The sequence below is a fragment of the Mugil cephalus genome, chromosome 8 (genome assembly GCF_022458985.1).
Source record: "Mugil cephalus isolate CIBA_MC_2020 chromosome 8, CIBA_Mcephalus_1.1, whole genome shotgun sequence".
Taxonomy (NCBI): Eukaryota; Metazoa; Chordata; class Actinopteri; order Mugiliformes; family Mugilidae; genus Mugil; species Mugil cephalus.
Genome location: NC_061777.1, coordinates 15,831,174 through 15,856,047, shown reverse-complemented (window position 1 = coordinate 15,856,047; position 24,874 = coordinate 15,831,174). Strand labels below are relative to the sequence as shown.

The 24,874-nt window shown below is 42.4% G+C and overlaps 2 protein-coding genes across 6 annotated transcripts in view; both read left to right on the top strand.

Moving 5' to 3' along the window:
- rhobtb4 (Rho related BTB domain containing 4) overlaps positions 1-18,052 on the top strand; it is a 38,616-nt gene extending 20,564 nt beyond the window's left edge. For all 5 annotated transcript variants that reach the window (XM_047591187.1, XM_047591186.1, XM_047591185.1 and 2 more), the window contains 9 exons: positions 124-227; positions 4,789-4,974; positions 5,901-6,720; positions 6,822-7,041; positions 8,011-8,129; positions 11,385-11,535; positions 11,724-11,812; positions 11,965-12,070; positions 12,664-18,052. In XM_047591187.1, coding sequence (XP_047447143.1) covers positions 124-227; positions 4,789-4,974; positions 5,901-6,720; positions 6,822-7,041; positions 8,011-8,129; positions 11,385-11,535; positions 11,724-11,812; positions 11,965-12,070; positions 12,664-12,842 — 1,974 coding nt within the window. In that variant the 3' untranslated portion in view covers positions 12,843-18,052. The remainder of the gene's footprint in view (positions 1-123; positions 228-4,788; positions 4,975-5,900; positions 6,721-6,821; positions 7,042-8,010; positions 8,130-11,384; positions 11,536-11,723; positions 11,813-11,964; positions 12,071-12,663) is intronic.
- A 6,225-nt stretch (positions 18,053-24,277) lies between these two features.
- The window catches only part of si:dkey-40c11.2 (drebrin), a 28,719-nt gene continuing 28,122 nt past the window's right edge, over positions 24,278-24,874 (top strand). Inside the window, 1 exon segment of the mRNA XM_047592414.1 lies at positions 24,278-24,609. Within this exon segment, the coding sequence (XP_047448370.1) occupies positions 24,518-24,609 (92 nt within the window). The 5' untranslated portion in view covers positions 24,278-24,517.

The following is a 24,874-nucleotide window of genomic DNA, read 5'->3' as shown; positions in this document are numbered from 1 at the left end:
TTATGCAATGTTACTTCCTTTAGCCCTGTGATTAAATAATCCTTCAATTCCACTAAAACACAGACCTCATAATGAAGTACCGACCTTTCGACCCGATTAAAGGAATATGTGTCTGTTTTGCAGGTGTTAGAGAGATCTCGTGATGTAGTGGACGAGGTCAGTGTGTCCCTGAGGCTATGGGACACATTCGGGGATCATCACAAAGACAGACGATTTGCCTATGGCAGGTGAGCATATAAAGGCACACACCCAGTCTCAAGCGGTCTAGCAGCCGGCACGGATAGTGACCGACCCGATAACTCAATCGCCTGACCACATGTTTAACTACCTTGTAACACGTTCCATTTTCAGAATTGGTGCAGCCAAGAGATTGCTTTTTCTTGGCTGTATAACTGGTAAGCGTTGACACAGTTTCCCTGGGCTAATACTATATCACCACATTCATTGTTTCCTGGTTCAGAAGAATTTAACTTCCAATGAGAATCTAACTAATCTGCCACCGCCACATAAATATGCCCACATAACTTTTGCTTAGCCAAAAGTTGTCCTTTGAGTAATCCAGCTGCCATGCTTTTTACGTAAACTCTGCCCTTAAGCTGTTGCATCCTTTCTCCACCAGACATGATTGGATCATCACTCTATCCTCTTACTCCCCATCGCTCTGTCAAAGCTGCTTTATTGGCATGAAATGCGAAAGTACTTCTTGCCATAGCAAAATCACTGAATACCTATTCAACAGACACTGACCAGACGTGATCGCATGACATCAAAGTGATCAATGAACCCAGAAAAGGGAGGATACATTTCATTCATCAGTATTAATCCACATTCTCATCTGAATACTTTTCTTCAGTGTTACTCAAATTTGTTGCCCCTCTGTGTGGTTTTTCTCCAAATTTGCCAGTTTTGATCTTATACATTTTCTCTCCATCCATCTGTTCATTTTAGCGTGCTTTAATCCATATATCTGTAATCCATTAATCTACCTCTTACATAGTTAAAAGCCACAACTCGCCGCTAAGTCTTCATCTACACATCAACATCTACACACGCATGCATGTGTACATCAGATACTACTGTGAATCCTCTCGAGGGTGGGTGGACTGTTGACACGTCACTCTGTCTCCTTTTTGTGTTTCTGCACGACTGATCATGCATTTGTGCATTTGCAGGTTGTATGTTTGTGGCTGAAATCCCTCCCCCCCTTCTCTTGTATTATTCCACTATGTCAGTGTCTGCACATGTGTGCAGTGATCTGTCTCAGTTTAGTGCATTTTGGTGGGGTTGTACGTGCCTGTCCTGTATGCTTTGTCAGCCTGCAGTCAGCTGATAAAGACACAGTGCCAGCTCAGCTGTTTTCTCCCTGCCTGCCTCCCTGGCGTCACCAGCTCCAGGCATAAACCCCCACCCTCCCTCTCCTCTTCCAATACTCTTTATGCTCTCATTCATCTGGACCATGCCACCTCCCGCCTGCCCTCAGACTCCTCTCCTCACTTCACCTCACCTCCTCTCTCCCTTTGTGTCTTTCACAATCTTTACACCTTTGTCCACTCTGTACACCTTTTGTTGATATCAAAAACCCAAAACATCACATTGTCGGACAGTCTCCAGACTCTGACATGCTTTGTAAGAGTAGGAACCAATTTGTTTTGGAAAGGCCAAGCTAGACTTAATCTGAGCCATTCCCTTCTTCATTTTCTATTGTATTATGCAACAAAACAAATGTCAAACAGCAGATGTTTTACAATTGCAAATGTTGTGCAAAGCTACAGTGCATATCATTTGTCTCTCCCTTCTGGCAGTCAGAGTATTTGAGGCATTTTTATGACATATATCTCCCCATGGAAGAAACCCCACACCAGTGGAGCAGTAACCCGTCTTTGTTCCTGCCATTGATCGTAATCGATGTAATCTGAGAGTTTCTTTTTTATTCAGAACATCAGAAACCATTGCCTTTGGTTACTTCCTGTCTGTCGCTAATGGGGCTCCCCCGCCCTTCATCCCTAACATAAAATGCGTCACTTAATCAATACAGTATGGACCTCGTGTTTTGCAAGGAATGTAATAAATTGTCTTTCTTATGAAAGTATCCCACACTCCAGCTTTAAGTAATCTACATAATGTTTCCACTCTTACAAACATCCCCCGACAGTCCTGAAAGGCCATGCAATAAAGAGCATTAATGGAGACACAACACTTTGCAAGTTATGAAAATGTGTCTACTGGAAGTAATACTGTAATACTGTAAATTAATAAAGAGTGGACTTTAGTCCATTGAGTGAAATAGGGTAGGGGTAACGCTGTATGTCTTTGTAACCAAACGAACAAAAACACGTACACATAACATGACTTCAAGCAAACTATGCCATGGTAATGATCCTTTGACAAAGTGCTAATGGAAATTCTTTTGTGTGTACGTGTGTGTGTCCTCTTTTACAGCCGTCTTTCTAAGGACAAGCGTTTAGTTTTATACCACTGGAGTTAGGACATTTGTGCAAAGTCTGGACATTTTGACTGGTCCTCACTTCTTTACGAGGCTATGAGAGAGTTAAGACTCGGTTTTAGTGTAAAGGTTACAAATAGGTTATGGATTGGGCAAGGGGTAGGGCTAGGCACTTAGTTGAGATGATTAGGGTTAGGTAAAAGGCTAGAGTATGCATTTTGTCAATGAATGTCCTCACAGAGATAGCCATATAACGCGTGTGTGTGTGTGTGAGGGAGAGAGAGGGAAGAGAGCTGTGATGTAATGCTCTGACATTGTATGTTATGTGAATAGGAGCTTTTCAGAGATTACACAAGTGAAAGTAATATATGACCTCTGTCTACACTGCAAACATGTTAATGTTGTGTCTCTTGTTGTATGATGATTCAACTTTCCACTCAATAAAAACATCAAGTCGGCTGCCGCCACGTATTAACCCTTTATAGGGTGAGGAATCATATTTGGTAACTTCAGCACATGTTATAATTGAGTCAATCAGTAAAAATCAAGCCAACATTCTCAGGTCAAATCAGGGTGGTCTTCGACAGATATACAGTACCATGCAAAAGTTTTGGGCAGCTGTGGAAAAAAATGCTGTAAACTAAGAATGCTTTCAGAAATATAGTGCAGAAACTTAGTGCAGCAGATGAAAAACACATCAAGCTTATTTCCCTTCTAAATTGATGTCCAGCAGCCAGCAGCTCAGAACTGGCAAAAACCACTGGAACCCAGGCACACTCATCCACTGTCCCGAAGTGTTCTTCATGGAAGAGTTGCAGACAAAAAAATCCATACCTCTTACATTGAAACAAGGCCAGGAGACTCAGCTATGCATGATAACATCAGAAATGGAGTGCAGAAAAATGGTGGCGCTCTTGACTGATGAGTCAAAATTTAAAAATATTTGGCTGTAGCAGAAGGTAGGGCTGGAGAGCAGTACAATAATGAGTTTCTGCAGGTAACAGGAAAGCATGGTGGAGGTTCCTTGCTAGTTTGGGGCTGCATTTCAAAAATGGAGTTGGGGATTTGGTCAGGGTTAATGGTGTCCTCAATGCTGATAAATACAGGCAAATACTTGCAATACCATAATGGAGGTGTATGATTTGCCCCGAATTTATTCTGCAGCAGGATATATACCCCAAACATACAGCCTATCATCAGCATGAAGAAGAGCAAGAAGTCCTGGAAGTGAAAGAGAAATTTGTATGTTGACAAGTGTCCAAATCAGCACTTGTATTCGAATGGTCCAAATGCATGCTTGTGTTTGTTTGCCCTTTAAAGGCAAGGAAACATAAATGGTAACTGCATTGATCTTGCAATGAGTAACAGAAATGCAAGGTTTTTGAAAATTGTTACAAAGGTAAAAAAGTCTTCTAATGCCCTTCTATAACACACTACGGTTGAATTTTGCTTGGTACTACTGACTACTCATATATGTACTACTGCAAATCTGCAAATCTACACACACACGGCCGCTTCTGATGAATACTGTATGCCTCACAAATGTTAAAAACTAGACTATACTGTATATTTCATAGTCCTCTGGCTATGATTAATGTTGCACACAAGTTACATAAGTCTTGTCTGGTGCAGACAAGGTCAAAAGCTCCACGTCATTGCATTGTTGCTGGAAGCAGATCATTTAGGAGTTGTAAATAATTTTTGCCATGTCAGCGTTGCTCTTCTACTTTATGATCCACCTACAAAGGTTTTTATCAAACATTACCTAGAAGCAGACACCAACATGACACAGTGATATCAGCACCGGAGAACAGCTGCGAGTGCTGCGGTCCGCTTGCTCAAACACATCAGTTGGGGAAATGAATTTGTGTGTGTGTTCTGATCTATTCTTAGCCTTCTCTTTGTGGTCCATGTAGCCTTGAAGGGCTTAGGGAGATTTACGTAAGAGAGAGAGAGAAAACCAGAGAGAGAGAGAGACAGACAGACAGACCACACAAATCACCCTCCCAGAGGCCCAGACTCATACACACAGAGATAAACAGACCCACCCACCAACATGTACACATATGTCTTTGTGACCACACCTCATAACTTTCTCATTGGCACGGTCCATACTCGCACAATGGCTTGCTGTGTCCAATTAAAGTCCTTACATTCATGCATCGCACATGTTTTAACATAAAGTGACAGGTTATTCAGTGAGTCAGCACTAGGACTTTCTTTCTTTTCTGTCCCCTTGACTCTGTCTTTTTTCGAGCACGGTATTTCCTCTACCTCTTCTTTTTTGTGTCTTTCCCGTGAGTGCATGAAATAAAAAAATCATTCTCTCCCTTCTTTCTCTGTAGGTCTGACGTAGTGGTGCTTTGCTTCTCTCTGGCTAATCCGAATTCCCTGCGCCACGTCCGCACCATGTGGTTCCCGGAGATCAAGCACTTCTGTCCACGAACACCCATCATCCTGGTTGGCTGCCAGCTGGATCTGCGCTACGCTGACCTGGATGCAGTTAACCGCGCACGGCGGCCACTTGCCAAGTGAGAGTCTTCTTCATCAGACATTAACAGACAATTGTAGATAGCGTTGAAGCTGCAACAATGTGGCTTCTGAGGAGATGGCATGTCATTGCACCATGACTCTCATTAATCAGTAAAAGCACTGAGTAGCCGAGACTTTGACTATTTCACGGCATTACACCATTGTTATGAGCCTTTTTTTTTTTTTTTGGAAGTCTAAAGTCTAAAGTCTAAAAATCAACCTTTGCAGGATAAAATATCTGGTAGATAAATGTTAAAATGAACACCGTGGTGAATGCAACTTTGTCTTTGCATTTATACTTAGCATAGGTGACAAGAACCACTTCCTGTTTTCTTTAACTTGCAGCAGTTCCTCAAATATTGAGTGGAGCCTTTATTTATTTTGTTTCATAAATACGTCTCGTTTTGATGCACTCTTATTTGCCCTGTTAATGTCACTGCATTTCAACATTCTTGTAAAACAAGTTCAGTTGTATTGCAGAATGTTTTAAGTTAAAAGTCCTCTAGCTTTTTCAGTGGACACAAACCCAGTGGACATAAACCCATAGTTTCTTATAGGGCTTCTCTTGTGAAACATTTGCAGCACCGCCAGCAACAGTTGGACAGGATTTAATGATGATGGTAAAGCCAAGTGAATCGGAATCAGTGAATGAAACACCACCATAGATCAGTTTGAAATCTTTAAAACATACTTGGTTGATTTATGGAAATATAGAGTAGATTAGTAGATTACAGTATATATATATATTTCATCACCATATCTATTCACACTGGTCTATATTTACAGGCCCAAATGTGCACGTTTGATTTTTAATAGATGTACCGTACTTCTTTTTTTAGTTGAGGAACAATGACACTTCTTTATCTGAACACTGTTACTGTTAACACACTGTTGTCATCCTTCCTTATCTCTTTCTCCCACTCAGACCCATCAAACCTACAGACATCCTTCCTCCAGAGAGAGGTCACGAGGTGGCAAAAGAACTTGGTATTCCCTACTATGAGACCAGCATTGTTGCACAGTTTGGAGTCAAAGATGTTTTTGACAATGCCATCCGTGCTGCCCTCATCTCCCGTCGGCACCTGCAGTTCTGGAAGTCACACCTGAAAAAGGTCCAGAGGCCCCTTCTCCAGGCACCATTCCTGCCCCCTCGCCCACCACGTCCCATAGTGGGCATCCCAGACCCACCTCTCACAGATGGCGAGGGCCCTGACTCTCTGTTCTGTCAACCTCTGTGTGCAGATGTTGTTTTCCTTCTGCAGGGTGGCATCACTCGTGTCTTTGCACACAAAGTCTATCTGGCCACATCCTGCTCCAAGTTCTACGACCTCTTCACCCTTGATCTTGGTGCATCATGTGTGGGGCCATGGGGAGAGGAAGAGGAAGGCAAGGAAAACTTGGAAAGCGGGGAGGAAGATGAGCAGAGCAGGAGAGGGGCCAAGGAGCAAGCTGGACGTACAAAGAGCCTGGACATAGATAAAGATGGGGTCGACGGAGGCGTGCGGGGCCTGAGTCGACCTCAGCTACTTAACCAGGGCTCTTTGAGGACTTCCCAGAGTGATAATGCACTCCCATCTCGAGCCCAGTACTCCCTGGGAGTGCTAGGGACTGGTCGAGCACTCTCAGGATGGGGAAGGGGGTTCCTGAGTGTGTGTCTGGAGCATGTTGACGATCCCATGACCGGACGACCACGACTCATGACTGTGGTAGCCATGGATGCCCTTATACAAGAGGAACCATTTAAGGTGATCAAACAAAATGACTAAAAGCATATATTTCTGGACTGAAAGCAAAAGTAAGCTGTGGACATTAAACATGTTCTGTCTCAATTTTCCTCTGGTGTTAGGCGGTGCTTCAGTACCTATACACAGGCAGTCTGGACGAGGGCCGAGGCGATCTGATGCAAGTGGCCACCATTGCAGAGTTACTTGAGGTCTTCGACCTGCGGATGATGGTGGCAAATGTTCTGAACAGAGAAAGCTTCATGAACCAGGAGATCACCAAGGCCTTCCATGTCCGCAGAGCCAACCGCATCAAGGAGTGTCTCAATAAAGGGACCTTTGCTGGTAAACCACTGCGCCAACAATTCAGTAATTCACTGACATTAGTATCATTGATACCAATAGTATCATTGAAGTTTCTTTCCATGTTTGCATTGGTCTGTATGCATGAATGGGAGAAAGTGAAGATTACGAACGGTTAGTGGGTGATGTAGTGTTACAGAAAAGATTTTGCTCATTTCCAGCATTCTCGTCAGACTCTGAAAATGTACACTCAGCGTACATGACATTGCCATATACTGTACAGTACTTTCCATTGAATGATCACTGTACAATATGCACTATGTATGTTGCAGTTCTGTTTTCTGAAGTTCTTTCGAAGTCATCAAGTGACTTGATGACTGACGCTTGCCTGGCTGTTTTTGTATTGGTTGTGCTTATTTTGTCCTGTCTTCGTGTGGTGTTGTCTGTCCTCTAAATCTATTGTGGATGCGCATTGTCACATCGTTTGTAGCCAATGCCAGGTGTTTGCTGAACAAAGCCTGTCTCATAATAACTTCATTTCTTTCTTTCTTTCTATACATTCTCCCTCTTCATGATTGTAATGACCAAATATTTTATATGCCCTTAAAAGTTGATGAATTGCTAAATGAAGATACCTGGAAAATTGTGCAAACATATGTGCATTTATTACCTGAGGATGAATTAATGGTAGATAAAGTTGTTTAAACCAAACAGCATCATTGCACTGACACAGTTACAACACTTTCTTTACAAAAGAAACAGGGTACACAGAATTAGCGCCACGACATACTGCTCTGCATCTGCTCTCCCTCCCTTACTCTGTGTCAAAAGCTGTTCTGTCAATTTATCTCTCTGTCTGTCTACCTGTGTCCACGTCTCTCTGTGTCTGTCTGGCCTTCCGTCTGCCTGTGTGTGCGTCTGGACGTCTGCCTTGTCTGTCTTTCCCCCTCTGTAGCTTGGGCTTCTGTGGCATTCCACGAGATGAACGCTCTTTTCCCACCCCGGTTTTAGATGTGGTGTTCCGACTGGACGATGGCTGCATCCCGGCCCACAAGCCTCTGCTCATCTCCAGCTGCGACTGGATGGCCGCCATGTTCCGGGGATCCTTCATGGAGAGTTACATTGAGGAGGTGAGTTCTGGGAAGAGCTTCAGGATGCTGTTACCTTTAGAAGAAGGGATTCAAGTTCTGGGAAAGTCAAAATAAAAAAACTGACACATCTGGACGAGAGAGTAGTTGTAACATGTTATAAAAGACGAGTTAAAGCTAAATATTAATGACACAAGCAGAGAATTGTACTCCGTGTGGTTGCTGTGTGTGTAAAATGTGAAGGTTATGACTGATATCAGAATGACCTACAAACCTTTGTCTCACATACAGACAGACTTGACAGTCGGTTACCAGACCTCAGGGAGCCTTGTGCACAGACATACATTAATCATGACCTCGAGCTTAACCTTGTATCAAGTAATTTTATGACTCGACATTTCAGGCATATGCAATACAGTACGTGGTTTTGCCTTTTGCACGCAAAATTGGTCCGCACAATGAGCCACTTTAAACTCATTTGGACTTCAAAACAAGCATGCACACACACACATTTCTGGATTTAAACTTCCTGTTATGTGAGGTCTTGTGGTTTTCCGTCACAGGTCATGACACAAACCACGGGCTGTTTTTGAGTCGAATGAGAAACTGGGTCTCATTTCTGATGGGTGGCTTACACTCCTATCTGGTAGCTCCTTCTAGTGTTAAAGTATTCAAATACTGATTTATTAATGACACACTCTAGTTAGAAACACGGTAGCATATGCGTGAGGAGTCAGGATAGTGCATTTACTGGTTTATGTACGTTTACCTCATCTCAGAAGATAACCTCTTTTGTGGTCTAGTTACTTCAGTTTTACTCTCACCATCGATAAAGCGTCTGGCGGCGATGTGCAAGGCTCCCAACCTGACCCGATCAGAAAGGAAGTACGAGTCTGTTTCTAAGTAGGCTCTCCTCAGACTGTGTGACAGAACTAGATCCCTCAGGGTACAGTTACTTTCAAGTTCAGCAGGTTTAAGTTGCTTAGATTCAGACCTCCAAATGGACTGGAGAGACAGAGGTGTAATGTCAGAAGAAAATTAGAGTACAACTGGTAAAGACATTGGTTTTTGTGTGTTTCCATGTGGATAGCCTAGATTTTATTCTGGAACACACCAGATAAATGGGTGAAAAAAAAAAACATTGCAGCTACTGAGGCGATCAGCATCACTGAGGGGGCACAGCGCTTGCTGCTGGTGGGCTGCCGGTGTCTATGGTTACTCTAAACAGTTCATGTTTGTGACTATTGTGGCATTGTTTATGGAATGAAGCTGGCAGGCCACAGAAGGCAGGTGCTCCGTTGACAAAGACTCAGAGACTGAGTGCACAATGAAGCTGTCAGCATTTATGTGTAAGAGCAGCGGTGCCTTTTCTATTTGCATGTAAATTCGCTGTATGTGAATTTTTATGTCGCAGAAAGGCAACATAATTTTCTGTACAGCTAACGAGCGAATCAGATTGCGTTTGTCAGCAGCGAGTGACGGCCGCCGGATTGTGTGCAGGTTTTGAAGGAGTCTCTCGTGAACAGCTCTAGCTCCGCCTGCAGCGGCTCTAAAACATTGGTCTTTCAATAGCATGACACAAAAAGATAATTGCTCAACCTTGACGCAGCAGATGGTCTAATTTTATTCAGTTTCTCTAAATGAGAGTCAGCACTGGTTGGGTTTTGACTTCTAGGTTTTGAAAGAGCATTTTACAACACATTTTAGAAAACTATAAGTGAGGGAGTACCATGTGACCAGACAGCAGCATCCTGTTTTCATGCGCATGCCACACTTCCTTGTAGGTATTTTTAATGCTCACACATTTTTGTGGTCATGCTGTGGTGCGATAACAGGGCTATTCTAATTTTGTGCATAGCAGCATTAAGGTGTGTTTTCAAACTGTGAATGGTTATTTTTGGTATTATTATTTTTTAGCGACACTGTGGACATTTCATACACTGAATGTTTTCTCAGTCCGTGGACCACTGGTCATGGACCACAGCTCTCTGGGTTTGCTTTGTTTGTGGGCGGATATCCTTTTTTTTTTTTTTTTTTCTTCACGTGATTGCGCATCCTGGTGGGGTAATGTGAACCATAGCTTATCAAATGTAAACAACTGATAAGCTTTTTTCTTTCTAAAAAGAGGACATACCTCTTTCTCTTCTTTCCAGTCAAACGAGAGCTGAGCTTTGATCAAGTACTTTACCTTTGGGGACTGATGTTTCATTTGCACCTTTTAGTGAGCTGTTTTCCCTTGTCTCTTTTTTTTTAACAGGTTGTGCGATTGTTTTTCACTCGAACTTTGTTGGTTTGCAAATTAATTAAACATGCACTAAACTCATAAGTGACCACGACAACGTGCGAGACCAAACAAACACCTGTCAGCATGGCACAGCTGATGGACTGAATGTCGCGTTGAATGTGTCCACTCATTAAAGCTGCCTGAACCCAGCTGGGCACTTAACGCTCTAGAAGCCACCCGTGTCTTGGTGTTGTGTGTTTTCTTTCATAACGAGAGGTCACACCAAGCTGACATTCTCCTAATTGGTTATGGGAGTGGAGGTTGAAGAGTGCCCCAGTGGGTAGACTCCTGGAGGGGTCAGGTCATCACTGCCATGATCATTTACCTTCCTACCATCCTTCCGGGGTTGGACCGCACTACCTGCGTTGTACCTGTTGGTCTGACACACTGCAATTGAGCTCATGTAGAAAAATGTCTTCAATTGAAACATATGGAAGTCTCTAGGTCCAGCACTTGGGTGTTTGTGCAGTACTACAATTTATACCTATTTAGACAACATGTTTCAGTTTGTGAATCTACATGTAGCTTTAAGCCACATGAAAGCTTGAGTTGCCTGTGTTGACTGTGTGTTAGCGTGGGGCCTTTTGCGTCAGCCTTATTGCTGACGTCACTACCCCCCCAGAAGGTGCTCTCGTCTGAGCCGAGATCAAAAAGAGTGTGACCAGAACAGTATGTCCTCTGCCCTTTACCTCCAAACATCCTCATCACTGCTTTCATTGATATCATTGTCGCAACAGGGACCTACTGGTTCCTACCTAGCCACTGCACTTAATACACAGGAATCTGCATGTTTACTCAGATGGTTAAAGTGCAGGATAAAATAAACATTTATTAACATTTAGTAATATAAATACATTTTTAAGGTCGAGGCACTGTTGTCTTTATAAGGAACGCTGCATGAGATATTTCCTTCCTCAAGCCATCGGCCTGTACAGCTGTTCATCTGTGTGTGAGAGATGATCTATCTAACTCATATTTTTCCTCGTTTTCCTCCGGATCTGTTCATTTTTCAGGTATCCATTCCCAACACTAGTGCGGCCTGTATGCGTGGGGTGCTGGAGTTCCTGTATTGCGGTCTCCTGACCCCCTGCCCTGGTTTGGAGCCCATGGAACTAATTGTTCTGGCCAACCGTCTCTGTTTGCCGCGCCTTGTCGCCCTCACTGGTAAAAAAAAAACCTCTCTCTTCAGTATTAGAAATGTCAGTTTATGGTTTTGATCGATGCACAAACATAATTTTATCATTGAGTAAAAGCAGGTAGTTATGTTTCATGCAGACTAAGAATTTATGACTGGGAGATGAAAATGCAAACCTGCAAATTGACATGATTACGTGTATTTTGTGCATCTTCAGAACAGCATGCTGTAGATGAGCTTCTCCAGTTGGCAGTGAAAGGAGTGGACATTGACGGACAGGTGTTGGCGTACCTTGAGCTCGCACAGGTACGTCCTCTTCTCCTTCGTAATTATTTCTAAGTTGCCCTTTCATTCCGCTAGAATAAAAGTTAGAATATATGTTTATTAATACTTATGTATTGTTATTCCCCCTGATAACTGGTTATCTCAATCTGACTCCTTTTTTTTTTCTTTTGCAGTTCCACAATGCCAAGCAACTGTCTGCTTGGTGTCTCCATCACATCTGCACTAATTATAATAGCATCTGCCGCAAATTTCCCAAAGACATGAAGGCCATGTCTCCAGGTACAGATGCCTCGGCTCTCTGACATTCTTTTCCTTCGCGTAGCTTTTCCGTCAGTGAAACTCCCAAGAATTTTGCTTTGCAGTGAGACTTTGCAGAATTTGAACAAAATGGGACGTTTCGGGTTTAAGCACACTACTTAGAAACTGCAGCACGGTGTGATTTGTCCAAAGGAAACATTTGGTTGGCGTGGGAGGATTGATTTTGTTGTGTGTCTGCGAGGAAGCTAAAAATAAAGCTAATACAAAAATCCTCAGCAACCATGAAAAAAGCGTAACGAAAAGTCTCAGAACAGATAATTTTAACTGTAACATTCATCCTTCATGAAGGTATTGGTACGTTATTTTAAAATAGAAAGATACATATTTAGATAAATAGATACTTTATTTATCCCTGGGGAATATATAGATTCAAAATGACATGGATTTTCTGAGTTTTTTTGTGGCATTTTTTTTAAAACAAAATGTATTTGCTGATGTCTTTTTTAAAACTCTGAAATCACACAAAGAAAAGTTCTTCTTTAATGAAACAATTTTTTTTGACAAATATATATATATGTTTCTGTACAAACTTTTTTTTTCTCTTTTCTCTGTAGATAACCAGAGGCACTTTGAGAAGCAGCGCTGGCCTCCTGTCTGGTTCCTTAAGGAGGAGGACCGCTACCTGCGCTCCCAGAAGGAGCGTGAGCGCGAGGAGGAGATCTTGCGCAAGCAACACACCAAACGCGGCTGGTGTTTCTGGAGGCACCCATCATCCTCTCCGCACGTCTCCTAAAGGGTTTCGTCCGCTGAGGTCTTCGTCCGAAAACCTGGGTGATGCCACCTGGGAAAGCTACCCTCCCCCCTTAACAAATGTAACAGATGGCTCTGAACCCTCCGCCAGTGGAGAAGTAGTCATCAGTGCTTATAGGCCTGAATGTTAGCTTGGTTGGGGGAATGTGTGTGCCTCTTTATAAGTGTGCTTGACCACATGAGTGTATTTTAGTATGCTGTGTGACGAGTGTGGACTCAACTGAGGGGTATGTGCATGGGTGTTTGAGTGTATATGTGTGTGGCACTATGACTGAGTGATGCTTCCCAGAGTGCTTCCCAGACGCCCCCATGTACGAGGGCCTGTGACGTTGCAGTGCAGCTCCTTGTCCCCTCCACAAGAGCTCTGTCCCCTCACCGGCACTCATAGTGTCTCAGCCCTTGAGTGATGGGACTGGGAGCAAGGGCTCTCTATCTCTCTCAGCCTCTCAAGTCTCCATCTTTCACGTTGACCTTAATGGCTATTTCACATTGACCACTGCAGCCACCCTTGGGGGGTAGCTTATTTCTGCCTTCACTCCTACACAGACTGTTAGCTTGCACACACACAGACACACACACAGACAGACACACACGGACCACTACTCTGACACCAGCACTCGATTCCCAGGAATGGACATATAATGATTAATCTTAAAATATTACTTTATATATATTGTTGCACCTTCTAGGATACTGTTATCAGGGGAAATGGTGCACCACTCCTGGGACACTGATGATTGCCATTGCGACCGCAATCTAGAGCCCAAGTGCCCTAGAGCCAAAGTTTGATCATAGATATTAGCCTCCGGTATAACCCTGATGTGATGACCATCATCCAGCCCTGCTCCTCCCACTCCCTCCTTGTGCACGTATCTCTTGCAAAAAAAAGAGAAAAAAAAGAAGAAGCAAAACGCAAGCGGCTCTCCTTGAGGAGTTGATCTCACCAAACTGTATACAGAGACTCTCAAACAACCACTCTATAGCAATGATGAGGGTGAAGAGGGTTAGCCTTATTTGATACCTCTGCCTAGGATAAATAACGAATTCAGTGTTAAACAAATGTGCTTGTAACGTCCATGACCACTGGGTTAAGTTGAAACACTTCAACCAGCCTGCCTTTACACCCCTGCACCACTGGGGGCAGCACTGCTCAGGGCCCTGGCACTAAACTTCACAGTTTGAATGCCTGTGCTTTTTTTTTTCACTCTAGTCTCAGTTATTAAGATAACCAGTATAACTTCAGTCCTTGCAAAGTGTTAAGAAAAGCTAAAGCACATGCACAGTGTTATTAGTGCATTTAAAAGCTGTACCTAGCTGATATTCACCCGATTTTGAATACCAAAGCTGTGATTCTTCTTCCTCTCTTTCTTCATTTCTGCTTCTCTGCTTTTTTTGTTACTAGAAAGAGGGGTTGAAGGAGAGAAGAGGAAGTGACTTGTGGGAGGAGAAAGGCAGTGTGAATTAATATTCGAATCCCTCTTCGCAGTGGTGTTTTCAATCTGTGGTGCCGGGAGAAAAGTGTCCCTGCTGGACATTGCCTTCCACTCCTGTGGCTGGGATTGAAAATGGTGCTTAAGATAAAATGAGACCGTGTCCACACGACCACACAGACACACGTGTGTTCCATTTTGTGTTCCAAGCATCTGTGTAGTTATTCAGTGTTTACCTGATGGTGTTCAGATTTGACGTGAACAGTTTTAAACCTTAAATCTCATTCTCTGTTTTTTTTAGTCTGTAAGAGAGAGAGTCATAATAGGTCACTGACTTTTAAATGTCTAGACTTTACATGCATTAGTTACAACCAGTGCGGTGTCTTTTTGCTGCTTTAATAATCAACTTGTTTTGCTTTGTTGTTGTTGAAATTAATATTTCGTTAGACTGAATTTGCAATCATGAGTGTTGTTTCAAACGACAGAGAGTTGCACATGAGAGCAAATCGGATTTTCTTGTGAAGGGTGCTAATTTCGTTGGGCTTTCGTACCGAATGTGAAAAAATCTGTTATGGTGATGAGTTTCTATTAGCACTTTGTCCTATTTGTGGGTTTGCGCCCTTCAGCTTTACCCAGGCAACTGTTGGAGATAGATAGATTGTGTGAGACATGTGGTGTTTTGTGCCGTTTTCCATTGTCAGCTACCGAAATAGAAGTCAGATAGGATCTCACGAGACCCAAGTGAGAATTGAGCTGCTTCGTCTCTGAAAAAGAGTGAAAAGTGGAGTAAAAGTGAACAAATCTCAGTAAAGATTAGATCCTTCCTACATATGCTGGCACAGATTTTTAAAGGTATCCTAGCGCTTTGGGAATTTAGAAAATTAGGGATAGTTGTGGGTGGACCACCTTGGCCTCTTTGTTTAATCTTGGTCCGTGTGCCTTATAGCTGGACAAAACTCGTGTGGAATTTTAGCAACATCTAAGTTCATGCAGACGGACGGGTTTTGTGGTAAATGATTTGATGGATAGCGGATAATGGATAGTGTTGCATTTGTAAAAAACAAAAAAAAGAAAAGGAAAAAAAAAGGTGTTCCTTTGTGCACTCTCAGACATTATCTTTCTTGAGGGATCTTTTTTTAAAGCCAACCTGAGCCATGCATGTGCAGAATCTTTAGGCCTACTACGTGTTTTATGCAGACAAATGGCCTTTTAAACCATTTATAGAGTGTAGTGCAGTAGGTTGGTCCAGTCATATGGCCTTAGATTAGAACGTTTTCTCTAGATTGAGGCTCACGTCATGGATGGGATTCTCCACTGACCTGATGTAGTGATGAAATAGAACTGGCAGGTTGATTCCTGCAGTGTAACTTTTAAACCACTGACTTTGAGAAAGCGAAGCTTTTTAATAAGCACTGGCTGGCCTGTGTGCTGTGTAGGTGCAACCACTTTTGGAATGTGGTTAATTTGCATGGTGGCCTAACTTTGTCATTATGATGACATTTGTGTTGGATTGCACTTTCTTTCTTTTTGTCTATAACTATACTGTACCTTTCTGTCCTTAGCATGAATTGATCCTTATATAAGATTGTCTCTAAACCTTATGATTGTAGCACCGCATTTCCACTTTGTACATTTTTTATTCTTGTTTCCCCGCATATTTTTAGTGAGGAGCTGGATAACGTAACTTATCAGGCTTCTTTAAGGTCTTGTTGGCACTGAACCACTCAGTAGCTCTTCTTTTTTGCTGCGGGGCTTCATGCACAAGTGTGTTTTAGTGAATTAGCTCAGCATAGCCTAAGGTAGCAACACTAGTTATTAAATAATATGCTGCGGCGAATACTCGCTTGAACAACTAATACAAACGATCTGTTGCTGCTGTGCAGTGTTACAGTTGTTCCTGGTTTGCTGTTACTATGATACGATCCAACGTGCTCTCTTAAGGGTTGTAAGATATTGGGTTTGGGCATAAAATTGTATAAGCATAAACAACAAAATGTTGATTGAAATCAAGTATTATAATACTTTACGATGCATCATTTTAAGAACGTCCTAAACGGCTGAAAAGCCAATGTAATGTTTGGGTTTAGTTTGCATGTAACGACAGAGGAAATATGTAAAGCACGACGCATGTTATCTGGGGTTAAATATTGGCTACTGGTATACGCAACACGGCTCCTTAACCTCTGGTGTTGTTACACCCTTTGGGGTTGTTTCTAAAACCGAACACAAATTAAATCAAATACTAGTTACAAAGGTGGGAAAGAAGCCCCGATTTACAGAAAGGGCAAGACGGAGATTCAGAATCCTAAGCCTCGTACTTCTAAACCTCAGTATTTGCACCAGACTGACCCCCTCAGGCCAAAGCTCTCTGAGAATCTCTCCATTCTGATGTAGGACAGTGTTGTGAAATTCATTTGGATTGTCTTGTTCTGTCATGTCCAATCTTTTTTTTTTTTTTTATTGTCACATTTTCCTCTGTTATTTTTCATGACGCACTTCTTCCTTCTCCGCCGGGCTGATCTCCATACTTTGATGTGACGCCTAGTGACTGAGAGTTCACCTTGTTTTTAAGTCTTCGACGTGTCCTCTCCTGTGCCTTTAGTGGAACCTCACTCTCTTAGCTCCGTACAGGCTGACAGTCAGTAAAGCCAAGAAACACTCACATGAGCACAGATATAAGAGTAGGTAGCTTTCATTAATATACACTATCTTAGAGCTTGTCACGTGGATTTGCTTATGCTTCCTAAAATAATTGCAGGCGTAAAGCGATTCCGGGCTTTTGGGGTCATATTAACTTCCATAACACACAGAGCTTCACAGGTTCGGCATGCACCATCATCTATGCTAAAGCTACGCAATAGATGACTTAAATTATAAAACGACCAAGAAACCAAGCAAACCAGCAATTTTAGAATAATGTTTCCGCACTCGTTCAGGTGCCTGCACTTTCTACTATGTAGCCTAATAATACTTTTTTATGCTGTCTTTGTATTTACCAATTTTCTCAATCGAAATGAAAATATCATATGCGTTTTCCACTAAGTCTTTCTCTCTAAGCCAAATTCAGCAGTGTACTCTTATTGCTTCCATTATTTAACACACATACACAAATACAGTGTCCTTTCTGTTGGGGAACAGCATCTGTGAACTACTGGTTGAAGTAACAGCAGATATTATCTGTGACAACTAAATATATTATGCTTTAATGAAGATAGTTATTATCCAAAGTACAGTACAGTGTTGTAAATTTAATATAAGACCCAGCTAGAAATAAACTCTCACCTACTGCTCACCACACCGCATCTATCTACTAAGTTGGTGTATACATAGGATTGTATGCGCAGAGAGTTCTTTATATAGACAAACATGGTGTTATTAACCCCTGGTCTATAATGTATCTTTTAAGTGGATCGTGTGTATTGTATAGTATTGTTATGCACAATGTTTCCATTGACTCGTTTGAGTTTTATTAACATTTATTTGCTCATGTTATTGTGTTCCTTACAATAAAAGGCGAACGAAAGAGCACACCACACTCACAATCTATTAAGGGCTTTCTAGAAAATATACAACAATCAGAATGTTTTGCTGCTGTTGCAAAAAATGTTTTGAAACTAAAATTTTGTAATATTTTGCAACCACTGTGATTTGTACAAAAATTGAAAAAAAGAAATACAGAAAAAAAATGTTTTTTTTTCTTTTTTTGCCATTTCAGTATTTGGATGTTTGACATGAATTTTATTAAAACCGTTAATCTTTTGAACCCGTGTCACATTTTTGCGTGTGCGTGGTTTTCTGTCTTCACAATACAATGGTGAATTTTCCAAACAGAAAGGAGGATACTGCAGCAGCATCGGTAGTGTCAGAAAACGTGGTAATGAGTGTGCGAGCCTGATTATACAGTAGAATAGTGTCGAGGATCACACAGCACATATCACTTTAGCACCATAAAGTGATGCTTTAATGGTTACACATGCCAATACAAAAACAGAGGGCTTGAAAATTTATTGATGCACACTATAATATCTATTAACTTACACAAACACCAGTTTTGAGAAAGATTGTGTTGCGGTGCCAGTGTAAAGACTCTTTTTTTAAATTACATACTGTGAAATACATACATACATACAGTAGTAAAGTATTTAAGGCCACTTTGGCTTACAAGTACTAAAAGCATCACAAAGGAATTACACATAGCAGAGAAAAGAGGAATGAAATACAATTTCACATGTGTAGACTTTTTTATTTCCAAAAAAATGGATACATAAATAAATGGCCATTACAAAAAAAATAGAAAACATGGTAATGTAAAGCTGGTATTTATTACCATTCTCAAAGAATAAATAATTAAATAAATTGTTGCTCTGATCACTTCAGTCTTTTTCTATCTGATTTTCTCAAACTTTTGCCGTCGCCAAATGCAAAGTCACGCACTGTTTGATGCAACTGTGTCACCTAGTGGAAAAACACTGTTACTGCAACTGCGAAGGGTGAAATGCAGAAAAATATTGTCTATTTGAACAGCAAATGTTATGGACTTATTTTGTACAGAGAAAAACCACGAGATCAAAAATAACACAGTTGTAGAGAGAGAGAGAGAGAGAGAGAGAGAGAGAGAGAGAGAGAGAGGGAGAGAGAGAGAGAGATACACAATCTCTTGTTTTTGTGATAACATTAAGACCGGGCGCCTGTCAGGAGGTCTCCTGTTGAATATGTCAATTTGAATGTGCCTGTTCAGTCAACCAGGACTTCCTAAACACAGCTTGCAACAAAAACAGTGCTTTTACACCGATCAGCCACAACATTATGACCACTGACAGGAGAAGCCAAAAACACTGACCACCTTGTGAGAATACAATGTTCTGCTGGGAAACTTTAGGACCTGGCATTCATCTGTGCGGATGTTACTTAGACATGTACCACCCACCTAGACCAGACTGGACACCCCCACCCCATAGCAATGACACGACTTTGTGGCAGCAGCCATCCCCAGCAGGATTCAGCCTGACACAGATGCAGAACAAAAGTGCTTTAGGAACAACTCAGAAAACATGAAAAACAGAACAAGGTGTTTACCTGGCCTCTATATTCTCTAGATCCTGGAACAAGCCTGATCCATAGAGGCCCCTCCCCTCAACACATAGGACCTAAAGACCCCCACTAACAACATCCTGTTGCCAGACACCACAAGACACCCTCAGAAGGCCCCTGCCCATTCTCTGATGAGTCACAACTGTCTTGTGGGCACAAGGGAGACCTACACAATATTATGACAATGGGTCATAATGTTGTACCAGATCCATGGACAATGGCGTTTCTATATTAGAGCTATTTTTCTTAGTACTGTTGTGAGTTTGTTGGCAGTTGACACAGAAACTTCACCCTAAACTCTTAACCCTATACATTGTGATATTTTTCCTAGGTCCCTAAATTCAAAACTTTGGATGAACGAGAGAATGAGTCAGCAACTCCCACCGAGTGGCTCCTCGAACACACGTAACTTCGAAATCACCATGCTCCGAACTGAGACTTTTAATAAAGTCTGGCGAGAGATCACAGAAACGTGGGGGGAAGCGTGTGTGTGTGTGTGTGTGTGTGTGTGTGTGCTAACCAGGCTCTTCCAGTCAAGCCGCTTACCGACAAACTCTTAACAGTCAGTGACGTGCATCAGTTTTCCTTTCTTTTTCTTGTAAATGGAGGAATTTACTAGTTTTTTTTTGTAGCCCTGACCTCAACGTCTGTCGTCACGAGCTTCAGTCTGAACACTGATTACAGACCTTTATGCTGCATCAGCTGTTTGAACCGTGGGCTGTGTTCGAATTTCCCACCAACCTTGCCCCCCCACCCCACCCCCCTCGCCCCGCTTTCGCACCGCAGCCTCGTACAACACAACTTCAGAGTCTCAGGCGTGCGCTGACATCACCACATCTGGATCTCATTTCCTTGGGTTCTCCTGGGAGCCGATAAGATGAGTTGAAGTGAGAGCAGAAGACAGTGGAGAACAGCACAGTTCCAGCTCAAATAATCCAGTAATCTGATGTATGAGCCTGGTCTGGTTGATTGCACCTTGAGAGATAACGTTCTGATGTTGACAGACGCTTGACATTGAGATTTTAGAAAGAAATGGACAAATATAGTATGTTTCATCCACACGATGCTCGTCTAGATATCTCCCCAAACCCCCAACAAACATCTCTGAAACAAGGTGTCTCAGTGCAGAACCTTGTTTTTTCATTGTACATGGAGTTCTTTTTGTTTCTGTGTAATCAGTAAGTCAAAGGCTCATGTTTATGGAGTCCTAACGAGACAGAAAAAAAAAATTGTAGGAAAAAGGGGAGCTGCCTAAGTGGAGATTTGCGTGTTTAAAGAGGTGCAAATGCGTCTTAAAAAACTGCACATCATCAGACATGCATGTCCGTACCAGGACTTACATTCACACACTCTGAGGCCCAAGGGAAAGATTTCTCCGGGTTGTTGTGGAGGCACATAGCTGAGGAGTGACTTCACCTGGAAGCTTGAGGAGGAGACACGCAGATTTGCAGAGCACGTGTAGGTCGCTCATCTCTCCCCTCTTCTTCTCTCTGTCTCTCAAACAGGTAAAGGGTGTGTTTGGCTGTTTTGTATACACTGTCTGTTTTTTTTTGTCCTCGTCTCTCCAGGAAGTATCTTTTGTTTGCTACTTTTTATGTACTTTCCCTATCATTTCTGTGTGGCACCTGAATTGCCTTCAGCGGCCTAATAAAGTGCAAATCATGGTGTCATTTACCCCCAGCTGCTGATACATTTGTGAGTTCAGCTGTCAGATAAATGTGTGTTCATTGCTGGCATGTCACCTGCGACCCACTCATCAACACCACTAGTGAGCTTCTCTCACATGTATCTTATTCATCTACATGCTCCTCCCAGACAGCAACAGTACGTCTCACCTGCACTATAATAACTAAATAATTATTCTGTTGGAATAAACAAGTCATGTAATAGCATTGCAATGTGTTAAATTGTCATTTGAAGCTGTAGTTAAACTATATTTCTTGCACCTGCTAGTGTCCACCACCGTCTGCAGTTGTTAAACATTTGTCAGACAAGACCAGAAATACACTGGAAATGAAACCCAATCTCCAGAAGTCAAAAAAAAAAGAATCAGTTTAGTTAAAAGTATCTGACCAGTGAGTGGATTAAAGGAAAGTTTCCGTGAAGCTTTTTAATCATGACATAATGTACAGCAGGGGTCTTCAGGTTTTTCAGGTCAAGGACCCCCAAACTACCTACCTATATGTGTTCTATATTAAAATCGACCTACTATTTATAAATATACATTATTATTAACATTTTGCATTCAATATTAAGCTATCTCTTATCCCTTCACTAAAATATGCTGATTTCATATTAGTGTGTATTTAACAAAGTTTAAATTTGTAGGGGAAATTAAAAAAATATACAAAAAAATGTAATAATCTAATCGACCACAGATTTTGTAACCCCCCTGCAGTTCTTCCGAGAACCCCCTAGGGGTCGCGGACCCCCTGTTGAATACCTAAGTTGTGGAGTAAAAACTATTCTAAACTACAGTAAATTCCAGGGTTATGACATTTTACATTCAAGTGTCATCTGTGTAAATTATGTCATCATAACCGCTCTGTAGACACCGTTCCTTGTTGCCCCCACGTCAGTGATCATTCCCGATGATGGTGTGAGAAAACAGGACCACGTTCAGAAAAGCGATGTTTTGTGCGAGTGTGTGCCGCCAGTGCAAATGGCACATTCCAGCTGCTTATGCTGTAAAACAGCGAATTTACAACATAATAAGGAAGTGTCATGGAAGGATATATCCATGAAAGCGAGAACAGAAGATTACAATTACTGCAGTTATTCATTCACATGTAATGTGACGGCACGCTCTCACACAAGCAGAGAGGACCAGTGACAAACACATTATCAGTAAAGTGCAGGAGGGGAGGGAAATGTGACCCCTCACCCCTAAAATTCAAATGTCAACATGTCTTCTGTAGTACCACCCATCAGTTTGGGAGACATCATCACGATATCATAGTTTGTTTTGGCAGGAGTATATTTTGTCAGTTCAGAGGAACATTTCGCTCGGTGTCACGCGCTGATGAAACACACATGGACACAGACTTGTTAATGTACTTGACTCCGAGAGGACGTTGCTTGAGACTGGGCCACTCAGCGCTGTCACCCACACACTGCATTAGCTTAGGCCGGCCAGGAAGAAAGACAGGAAACCGGACAAAAAGCCCGTCTCCAACTGGAGAAGAAGTTTCGGCAAATGAGGAGAAAATCCCCATTAGCCCACGGATACACATACATCCAAATCCCCACTGGACACACAATCATTTCCACATTTAGACCCCATCTCCAACAACAGCTGCCACCGCACCCCACTAGAGGAAATGCCAAAGTCCTCTGAAGTGGAGCATAACAGCACTGCAGTTCACATCCACAGTGAAGGGCTGAAAGACTGGAAGGGCAGGAGAGCCTCTAATAGCAGGAAGTTGTAAGAATAATAGTGGTATGGAGATGTCATGCCCCTTGTCCCTGTGGCATGCAAGCTCTGGGCCAAACAGAGTGACTGTGCTGCACACTCACTTCTACATTCACATGGTTTACAGCAGGGGTTCATCAGATGAAGGCCTAATGCAAAACATATTTTTAACATAAAGTGACACAGTGATTCCTTACCGGCAGCGACACACCACAATATTCTTTATGCCACAGTGGCTTGTTCTCATCTAACCTATATACGGAAAGTGTTGCATTATTGTTTTGTCGCATTGCAGCCAACTGATTACTTTTCTGGATAACAATCTAAAACTTTACTACAGGAAATGGAAACTTCTTACCCAACAAGGAAGTGGGGTTTTTTTTGTTTTGTTTTGTTTTGTTTTTTTTATGAACGATTGCATTGGGTGACTGTGTCAATCCAATATCCACCGGAGGATTACTCAACCATTGCGAAGAGTTTCCAGTTAAAGCCTGAGCATGGCATTCCTCAATTAATTGCTCTGGGAAGTTATCTGAAGTTAGATTTCACGCAGACAAATCCAGCCTGAGCCTGAAATACCAGAATATAAAAACCTGTGACTTTTATCCTCTGCATCTGTCCTGGATTATCTAAGAATGGCTGGTAAGTAAATTAAAGAGCTCAGGAACATTCCCATAATCCAAGATCTTAAACCCCTGTGCCACTGACCCACAGACAAGCACCAGTTCATGAGTGTGTATGTGCGCACGTAAATGCTGTCTGGGGTGTCTACAGCGCCTAGATTGTGGTCAGTTTGTGTGTGTGTGTGTGCGTCACCGTTGGGCAGCAATTGAACAGACCCCCAGCCGTTCTTAAACACTGAACCAGCCTCCCCTTCCTTTTTTTGTGTGTGCGGCCTGCTTCAGACTCAGTTCCCATGAAATTTGTTCCTCTTAGGATTGTTGAGAGATCGCCTGAACTGTAGATGGCTTCTCTGGAGTCTGCCAAGGGCCAGTGGGGGCCGATTCAAAGGCAAGAAGAGACAAAGAGAGGCTGACAGATCCAAAGCTGCCACACTGCCCCTGTAGTCCCTCTAAACAACATCAGCAATTCTTATTCTGATGTTTTCCTCCGTTCAAATAAATCTCGCTAATATTACAAAGACAAAAACACTTGGATTGACTCATGCTTGTCACCCCTCTGGTGTCACTCCTTTGCTAGGTGTAGTGATGAGATGCAATCATGTGCTTTACTTTAACACAGTTAAAGTTCCTCCGTAGTGTGATGTGAGTGGAGGGCAGGCATGTTGCACTATAATCAACAAAGGTTATGGGATGATTATTAGATTATGGAAAACCTGTGATACTGTTTTTTATGATCCCATGAGTGGATGTGCTGCGCTCTGAACACTTCATGAGTGACCCAGCTAGTGAAGTCATTATGCTTTCCACTCTCTCAACGGGAGGTGGGGCTTTTTTGTGAAAACTTTTTTTCTACCCAGCTGCACAAAGACCAGTGTGCAGTCTCAGTCTCCTCCACGCTGTGAGTGCGCGGCGCCTCCGCAGATCGCTCCAGCTTGGAACTAAAGCCCTCCTTGCATGAACTTGCATACCTTTACGGCACTTTTCTTGGGCGACTCTCGTTATTCCCGTTGTGGCTGTTTTCCAGCACGTACTCCGAACCCCGAAAACCATCGGGACCTGTGAACAGAGAAGCTGCGGGAGTGGTCAGGAAACTTTTGCCATCATGTGCACGCAATCGGTCAACCTTGATACCTACAGCCTGTCGCTGCTCACGGCCAAAGAGGACATCCTCAACCCCCGTTCTTCCACCAACTGGTAACGCATAGTGCTCTTGAACTATTTTGCATCTACATGCCATAGCAGAGAGTGATTTGTCTTTATCATAACACAGACGATTTAATGTCAAACTTTACAACGTTAAGTCATTACAGACAGACTATTACGACTGCAAGAAAAAAAACAGGAACTTTCTGAAAACTTTAACGCTTGCTTTATCGAATCAGTCGTTTACGCACAGACAGAGTAGAGGTTGCGTAAACGGAGGCTCGATTTCAATTAACCCAGTTAGGGACGTGACCAG